At 39.5% G+C, this 8,928-nt stretch overlaps 3 protein-coding genes across 4 annotated transcripts in view; 2 read left to right on the forward strand and 1 right to left on the reverse strand.

Annotated features, from left to right (window-relative positions):
* Positions 1-7,326, reverse strand: part of LOC310997895 (SH3 and PX domain-containing protein 2A-like) — a 59,211-nt gene extending 51,885 nt beyond the window's left edge. For both annotated transcript variants that reach the window (XM_083987725.1, XM_083987724.1), the window contains exon 1: positions 6,961-7,326. In XM_083987725.1, coding sequence (XP_083843851.1) covers positions 6,961-7,032 — 72 coding nt within the window. In that variant the 5' untranslated portion in view covers positions 7,033-7,326. The remainder of the gene's footprint in view (positions 1-6,960) is intronic.
* Positions 1,427-2,979, forward strand: LOC310998561 (N-acetyllactosaminide beta-1,3-N-acetylglucosaminyltransferase 3-like; the record flags this gene model as incomplete). Its single annotated transcript, XM_083988674.1, has 2 exons — positions 1,427-1,434; positions 1,881-2,979. 2 exons carry the CDS (start codon positions 1,427-1,429, stop codon positions 2,977-2,979), a joined length of 1,107 nt encoding a protein of 368 aa, XP_083844800.1.
* Positions 5,698-6,570, forward strand: LOC310998562 (N-acetyllactosaminide beta-1,3-N-acetylglucosaminyltransferase 3-like; the record flags this gene model as incomplete). Its single annotated transcript, XM_083988675.1, has 1 exon — positions 5,698-6,570. The coding sequence occupies one exon, from the start codon at positions 5,698-5,700 to the stop codon at positions 6,568-6,570; it is 873 nt and encodes a 290-aa protein (XP_083844801.1).
* Positions 7,327-8,928: the final 1,602 nt, after the last annotated feature.

An 8,928-nucleotide genomic window follows, 5' to 3' on the forward strand; every position in this document is an offset into this window, starting at 1 on the left:
TGACATTTAGAGGTATGAATGTGAACCCAGTGTTAACAAGCCATGCAATGATGTCAGCAAATTTTCGCTTATGTTAGCTACCTAACAGTAAAAAATCAGTTATATCCAATAACACAAAACCTGTCGATAAAACATAATGTTTCAAGGCACAAGAGATATATCAAAAACCATATTTGGTCATGTTAACCTGTTATTTGTTTACATAAAAGTTGAATGTCTGAGCAATACGCAAGCAAGCTAATCTCATTTTCGTGATGACGTTCATGCTAGCTAACATTATCGCCACTCCGTTTATTCTGTTTTGATTTTTTTTTAAAGGCTGTATAAAACATACAGTATAAAGCTCTTTATCTTCAACATTTCAGGTCGATTTTAAATTAACTTACCTCTGAATCTCTGGGCTACTTTGTCTATATGCAGTTGATGCACGTGCGTGTTCTGCTGCATAAGGAACTAACAGCCTCTCATTGTCATTGTATCTGTTTGTGGGAAAAATTGTACAAATGTGGACCCCTGATCATTTAACCCAAAGTAGACACATGCAAGTACTGTGTGGATCACCTGTGAGGGTACATCAGTAGCAGTTGTATCTTAGAGAGCAAAAATGGACCCCAGTTGTATCCTTTTTTCTGACAGTGTAGCCTATGCCGCAATGAGGAATGAAAGTTCATGCATAAATCCCTGCAGGTGGTGTGCTCTTCTGGTCATTGGACTATTTTTGTTAGCCATTTTAAATTCAAATTCTGTTGCTGCAGATTTTCTGAACATGTCTTTAACATAACAGCTCAGCTGTCTGTGTATTGTGTAAGGCCACTGCTGACAGGATTTTTGAAATAAAGTGACAAAAAACACTCTCTCTCTCTCTCTCTCTCTCTCTCACTCACACACACACACACACACACACCACTATACTCTCTCACACACACACTACTATACTGTCTAATGAGAGAGTATAGTGGCAGCACTATAGTGCCGCAATGAGGTTCACATTTTTGGCTTTCAGTGTTTCTGGTGCTGGTAGAACATGTATGTATTTCCTTTTCAGTAGTTTTCTCAGCATCTCAGCAATGACTAAACTAATACATTTATCGTTTATCTTTCATTTCTCAGACAACAGATTGAGGGGTTAAATAATTATGCTTTTGATGCCCTCAAGCAAATGATGGCTCTTCCCATTGAATCAGACTTGAGTTTCTCTCACCAACAAGTTCAACCTGTTTTACTTCTGTCAATCATAAGCCTTTTCCATAGGTTCAACCCATTCTTATTTGTACTAACTGGTTTGTTCAGAACACACTCCACCTCAACACATATGGAACGAGCCCATAATGTAGGCCTATATAATTTCAGCCACTACTTCAACAATCTGCACTGTGTACTGGCTTTCAAAGGAATACGGAGCATCTGCTGACATCAATCTACCAACATGCACAGGTAATTAGGGTCGAATGGGGATTGGATTCATTCATGTTTCTGTGGATTTGTCAAAAAATGATTCTCTTACATAAAAAGGTAGCCTATATTTTACTTGTGTCAATATACAGAAAACAAAGTTGTTCAATCAGCAGAGAATGATTGCTCAACATTCTTTTTTCCTTTTTTTCTGTTCTTCAAACTCTGTTTGAGTTGTACTATTGCTCTACCAACATGCACACACAATTACTGTCAAATGGGGGTTGGATTTGTTGTGTTTCTGTGGATTTTTGATTTGTTTAAAAAATATTCTCAGGCTATATATAAAATAGGTAGTCTACTGTATATACAGTATGTAATATGCTTGTGTTAGGAAATTCTCATTGAGGATGCTGAAAATATTACATTTTTAAACTAAATGTCTGATTGAGAAGTGTTGATAATTGTAAATATTCCTTTCACTGCAGGAATACAATAATCTACACAGGGGCTATCCTGCTGTTGGGAGCTCTTGTTGTGGCTGCTTATTTCTATACTGACTCTTTTCAAAACAACATCACCTTCCTGGAAGAAAATGTCAAACAGGTTGTCACTCTACCAAAGCCACTTGTCAAAGAGTCATTTACATGCCAACAAAATCTGACTGCTGCTAACCTCCCAGGCTTCAAGGATTATCCCAACAGTATTAAAGACATGCTCTTATATGGTCACTGTCGTAACTACCCAATGATCCTGGATGTCCCTAATAAATGTGGAGGGACTGAGGAACCCACTGATATCTTCCTTCTGCTGGTCATTAAATCCTCTCCCACCAACTATGAACGTAGAGAGGTGTTGCGCACAACTTGGGCTGAGGAGAGGATATACAATGGTGTTTGGATTCGAAGGGTTTTCATCATCGGAACAACGGGGGAAACTTTTGAGAAAGACAGATGGAACATCCTAGTCAAAGCAGAGCAAAAGAGGTATAATGACATACTCCAATGGGACTTCACGGATACTTTTTTCAACCTCACCTTAAAACAGTCACTGTTTTTGGATTGGCTGGATAAAAACTGTCATCAAGTTCGCTTCTTGTTTGACGGAGATGATGATGTGTTTGTCAACTCAGACAATCTCGTTGACTTTCTCCAAAGCATTGACAACGATGGAAGCAAGCACCTCTTTTCTGGCTCTTTGGTAGGTGGGGGTCCCATCAGAGATCCAAGGACCAAGTATTACGTTCCAAAAGTGATGTACGAACCAGACTCATACGCTGTCTACTGTAGTGGTGCAGGTTACTTCATGTCTATGTACACAGCTATGGTCATACGCAAGATGTCCAAGAGCATTCCTTTAATTACCATCGATGATGCTTACATGGGGCTGTGTCTGCAGAAAGCGAACCTCAAGCCCAGCCATCATATTGGTGTAATGTCAATGGGATGGAAGATTCCCTCTCAAAAAATAGATCAGTATGACCCTTGCTTTTTCAGAAATGTGCTGGTGGTACACAGATTCTTTTCAGCTAATATGTTTGTTTTGTGGGAAAGAATACATGACCCCAATCTGAAATGTGGTGTCTGACATTAATGGCTCTGGGGATAAACAAACTGAATTTTCAACTGCTGTAACTTGAAACTGGACAGGTATTAGAGGGTAGGCCACTTTAACAGATATATTAACATGATAGATTGTCAAGAAAACGCATGCATAAATCCCTGCAGGTGGTGTGCTCTTCTGGTGACTGGACTATTTTTGTTAGCCATTTTAAATTCAAATTCTGTTGCTGCAGATTTTCTGAGCATGTCTTTAACATCACAGCTCAGCTCTGTGTGTATTGTGTATTACTAAGGCCGCTGCTGACAGGATTTTCGAAATAAAGCGAGATAAATACTATAGAGGCCCCTTGAGAATTAATTCATATTTGCTCTCACACACACACACCACTATACTCTCTCACACACACTACTATACTGTCTTATGAGAGAGTATAGCAGCAGCATTATAGTCCTGCAATGAGGTTCACATTTTTGGCTTTCAGTGTTTCTGGTGCTGATAGAACATGTATGTATTTCCTTTTCAGTAGTTTTCTCAGCATCTCAGCAATGACTAAACTAATACATTTATCGTTGTCTTTCATTTCTCAGACAACAGATTGCGCGATTAAAGCAGAAGTAAGCGGAATATTTGTGTTAATATAAGTCTTAAATAGTTATATCTTCCGACAGCAATCAGTTACATAGAGTGTTTGGTCTGAAACACGGGTCTGTCAGTCACTCTGCTCTGCTCTGAGCCGAGGAGAAAACTTTTCTCGTATCCTACAGTTTTTATCCAATGAGGAGAGAGAACGGCATGCAGGGCTGTGTGTGCAGCCAAGGGATGCGCGTGAATGTGGTGACGTCGGGACGAGGACTGTTATGGTGCGTTCAAGGCAACCCGTAACTCGTGTTTTTCCGACCTGTGGGTACGAGTTCACGGGTTGGAAGTTACGAGTGGCCGTTAGTACAGTTTCACAGGTAAAACAGGTCGGAAAAACACGAGTGGGTTGCCTGGAACGCTACAAAGTCGTAAGTTGTGACTTGAAGCTGTAATTTACGGTTTCAAAAGCCTGCCTGGAATGCAGCATTAGCCGAAACGACCGGATCGCTTACTTCTGCTTTAAATAAGAATGTCTTGCATGACCCCAAGCAAACGATGACTCTTCCCACTGAATCAGGCTTGAGTTTTTTTTTCTCTCCCCGGCAAGTTCAACCTGTTTTACTTCTGTCAATCAGGCCTTTTTCATAGGTTCAACTCATCGCTTTTTGTTTTAACTGGTTTGTTCAGAACACACTCCACCTCAACACCGATGAAGCCAGCCCATAAAGTACATAATTTCAGCCACTACTTCAACAATCTGCACTGTGTACTGGTTTTCAAAGGAATACGGAGCATCTGCTGACATCAATCTACCAACATGCACAGGTAATTAGGGTCGAATGAGGGTTGGATTCATTGTGTTATGTGTTTCTGTGGATTTGGATTTGTTTAAAAATCATTCTCTTACACAAAAAAGGTAGCCTACATCCTACTTGTGTCAATATACAGAAAACAAAGTTGTTCAATCAGCAGAGAATGATTGCTCATAATTCTTTTCCTTTTTTCTATTCTTCAAACAGTTTAAGTTTTACTATTGCTCTACCAACATGCACACGCAATTACTGTGAAATGGTGGTTGGATTCATTGTGTTTCTGTGGATTTTGATTTGTCTAAAAAAAATTCTTAGGCTATATATAAAATATGTAGTCTTTCTACAGTATGCGATATATTTGTGTTAGGAAATTCTTCTTGAGGATCAATAAAGTAATTCTAATTCTGATCCTGATTAATATACAGGAAACTAAATTATTTGTTTGGATGTTCTCAAATGTGTCTACATTTAGACTGTTTAATTAATTAACATCTTTTTTCATTCTTTTTTGTTCTTAAAATATCTGTTCAAGTTTTACTATTGCTACATAGCCAATGCCAATCCATTAACTTACCAAAGAGGAATAAATGTTGTGATTTCAGTATCAAACTTTACTCCTTTACTACCAAAAAGCTCTACCATTACTGATTCTTTTTTGCTTCTATTTCTAATATTTAAAGAGGTTACCATGTAAACCAATTGGACCATGTCATTTTTCTAAACTGACTCACTGCAGAATCCAGTTTGGCATAATAACATTTATATTGTAAGTCATATATGGCACACACAAATAGATCTCTCGCAACATTTTTCATTTGACTGTTCCTCGTGTTCGGACTGAATTGGGGAAACAAGCGTTCAGTTTCGTTGTCCCCTCTGCATGGAATGCAGTGTGCTGACTTCTTGGCCAGGTCACCCCTGTAAAGGAGATTTTGGTCTTAGTGGGCCTCTACCTGGTTAAATAAAGGTTTAATAAAATAAAATATAATAATAACAGTTTACAACAAAAAGTTACAAAGGCTAGATGTCATAGCATGTCATGATGACATGCTGAAAATATTAAAAATTTAAACTAAATGTCTGATTGAGATGTGTTGATAATTGTAAATATTCCTTTCACTGCAGGAATACAATAATCTACACAGGGGCTATCCTGCTGTTGGGAGCTCTTGTTGTGGCTGCTTATTTCTATACTGACTCTTTTCAAGACAACATCACCTTCCTGGAAGAAAATGTCAAACAGGTTGTCACTCTACCAAAGCCACTTGTCAAAGAGTCATTTACATGCCAACAAAATCTGACTGCTGCTAACCTCCCAGGCTTCAACGATTATCCCAGCAGTATTAAAGACATGCTCTTATATGGTCACTGTCGTAACTACCGCTTGATCCTGGATGTCCCTAACAAATGTGGAGGGACTGAGGAACCCACTGACATCTTCCTTCTGCTGGTCATTAAATCCTCTCCCACCAACTATGAACGTAGAGAGGTGTTGCGCAAAACTTGGGCTGAGGAGAGGATATACAATGGTGTTTGGATTCGAAGGGTTTTCATCATCGGAATAACGGGGGAAACTTTTGAGAAAGACAGATGGAACATCCTAGTCAAAGCAGAGCAAAAGAAGTATAATGACATACTCCAATGGGACTTCACAGATACTTTTTTCAACCTCACCTTAAAACAGTCACTGTTTTTGGATTGGCTGGATAAAAACTGTCAACAAGTTCGCTTTCTGTTTGACGGGGATGATGATGTGTTTGTCAACTCAGACAACCTCGTTGACTTTCTCCAAAGCATTGACAACGATGGAAGCAAGCACCTCTTTTCTGGCTCTTTGATAGGTGGGGGTCCCATCAGAGATACATGGAGCAAGTATTACGTTCCAGAAGTGATGTACGAGTCAGACTCATATGCTGTCTACTGTAGTGGTGCAGGTTACTTCATGTCTATGTACACAGCTATGGTCATACGCAAGATGTCCAAGAGCATTCCTTTAATTACCATCGATGATGCTTACATGGGGCTGTGTCTGCAGAAAGCGAACCTCAAGCCCAGCCATCATATTGGTGTAATGTCAGGGGGATGGAAGATTCCCTCTCAAAAATTAGATCAGTATGACCCTTGCTTTTTCAGAAATGTGCTGGTGGTACACAGATTCTTTTCAGCTAATATGTTTGTTTTGTGGGAAAGAATACATGACCGCAATCTGAAATGTGGTGTCTGACATTAATGGCTCTGATAAACAAACTGAATTTTCAACTGCTGTAACTTGAAACTGGGCAGGTATTAGAGGGTACTTAACATGATAGATTGTCAAGAAAACGAATGCAAAAATCCCTGCAGGTGGTGTGCTCTACTGGTGATTGGACTATTTTTGTTAGCCATTTTAAATTCAAATTCTGTTGCGGTAGTTTTTCTAAACATGAACATCACAGCTCAGCTCTCTGTGTATTGTGTATTACTAAGGATTTTCAAAATAAAGCGACACATAAACTGGTTGGAAAGGCTGTGTATTTGTTTTTCTAATAAACAGTGTTCATGTTTTAATGGCATAGACTGTGCTTTTAGAACTATCGATCCAGAACAAGACAAGCTGAATAAAGAGTCAACTTACATAGTGTTTGGAGGGATTCCTCCTCTTCTGTACATCCACAACATTAACGTCCAGGACTGTGCGTAGCTGCATCTTGTCAAACCGAATAGGAGTTGCACACGGAACTACTATACAGAGTACAAAAGAAGACGTCTGCCCATGAAAACGATATTGGGTTTCAGAAAATCATATGGTGACTCCTTTGTGAGGACACTGAGGAAAGAAGCAAGTCGGAGGAAGCGGCGTAGTGAGGAGGAGGAGGAAGAAGAGGGGGCTCCTCCGTTCTCAAGCTGTGGGTGCATCCATGAAAAGTTGGTGTCAAGCGGTGTGGGAGCTTCTGAACTCCCCGTGAAACATGACAACGCAGCTAAACTAGCGTTTAGTCCATGTCCCCCTCCCTCAAGTGGGGCTGGACTGGACAACCCGCTGCAAAGTACGGAAAGAGGGGCAGTTCAAGGGGTGGTCCGCTTCTGCTAGCTGGACACCACTACACGAAAACCTCTGAAGAAATGAAGTCAGACTGTTTGGGGTCTGTTTCTTTTTTTCTTTTTTTTTCCTCCCGCAAGTGTAACACTGTACCAAACCCCTAAACTTTATTTCACTGTGTTTTTGGCCAGCATCCAACAAAAGTAAATCTTCATTCGCTTATGAAGTCGGTGGTAAACAGGATAGTAGCCTTTTGCTGCGTTCAAGGGATCCGTCTTGCTTTGCGCAAATTGATGCAAAAACACCGTCATGTGTTTTATTAAAAACCTAACCACACCAGCAAGAAAGCACAAGTAGCCTACTGGGATGCAAAGATGTAGGTTAAACCTTTGACAGTTGCAGCCTACCTATAAACAATCAACTTTTTTAAAGATTACCTACTGTAGTAGCCAGGTCTATCGAAATGATGGGGTTTAACTTAATATAAGATAGGGGGGCCTACATAGTATTTCAACACACGAAAGAACAAAATGCGTGACACTTTCCGTCTACTTGACTGGAAATCATGTTTTATTGTAACGTAAACCATTCACTCTGAAGCCAATTCCCAAATAACGGTGTGATTTCCGACAGCACTTAAACTCATACTCATAATCATGGAGATGGGGCGGAATAACATTAAGTTACTACTTAACCACGAGGGGGCACTAACAACACACACTTCAACCTCTGTGTTTTAATTCCAACATGTGCATTTTATGGTTTGTTTTGTGCTCTGCAGTGAAAGCAAATTTATTCAAGTACAATTAAGAGGCACTTGTATAATATTTTCGGGGCTTCAAGGGCAATAAATGCTTCTACTCCACAATGCTCCAATGGAAAATATTTTAATATTTACTTTACAACATTTATTTGACAGCTATAGTTTGGATTCAGTTTTTTTTTTTTTTTACAGAGTTGATGATGTTCTTACGAAATGTGATGTTTTTAACCTCTCTCACTCCCATATACTTAAACAACTGAGGCAGATGGCCGCTCACTATAAATCTGGCTCTGTTGTACAGTAGGTTCCATCCTCTTCACTGCTGCAAAGAGCTTGTCCATTGTGGGAACTGTTGGATTTCTCTCTACAATATTAAAAGGTCTTGACCTTGTGGTTGTCTACAGAGTGATAAGCCTGTTCACATGTAGTTGAAGTCATACTTTTGTATGCAACTTCTGTCTTTGTGTCTTTGTTTTCAACATGATGGAGAAAAAAAAAACTGGACAAAAACCTTCCAGAGTGCAATATTTATGTTTTTTTTTTTTCTTTAAGTCAGACTGTTTGTGTGGAGGATAGTTTCATTGAGTATTCCACCTCCACTCTGACTTGTGTTTTTTGTCGTTGTTTGTTTATAATTTTGTTTTGTTTTGTTTGTTTTTTATAGTAGCCTATGGTCGAGAGAGACAGGAATGGGGAGGCAGATAGAGGGGGAATGACATGACATGCAGCAAAGGCCTACCAGACTTGGGCTTTGATCCAGGGCGGTTCACAATATTAAGTTTCTTAATTCCTTTTACTTA

The sequence above is a fragment of the Trachurus trachurus genome (genome assembly GCF_905171665.1).
Source record: "Trachurus trachurus genome assembly, chromosome: 15".
Classification (NCBI taxonomy): domain Eukaryota; kingdom Metazoa; phylum Chordata; class Actinopteri; order Carangiformes; family Carangidae; genus Trachurus; species Trachurus trachurus.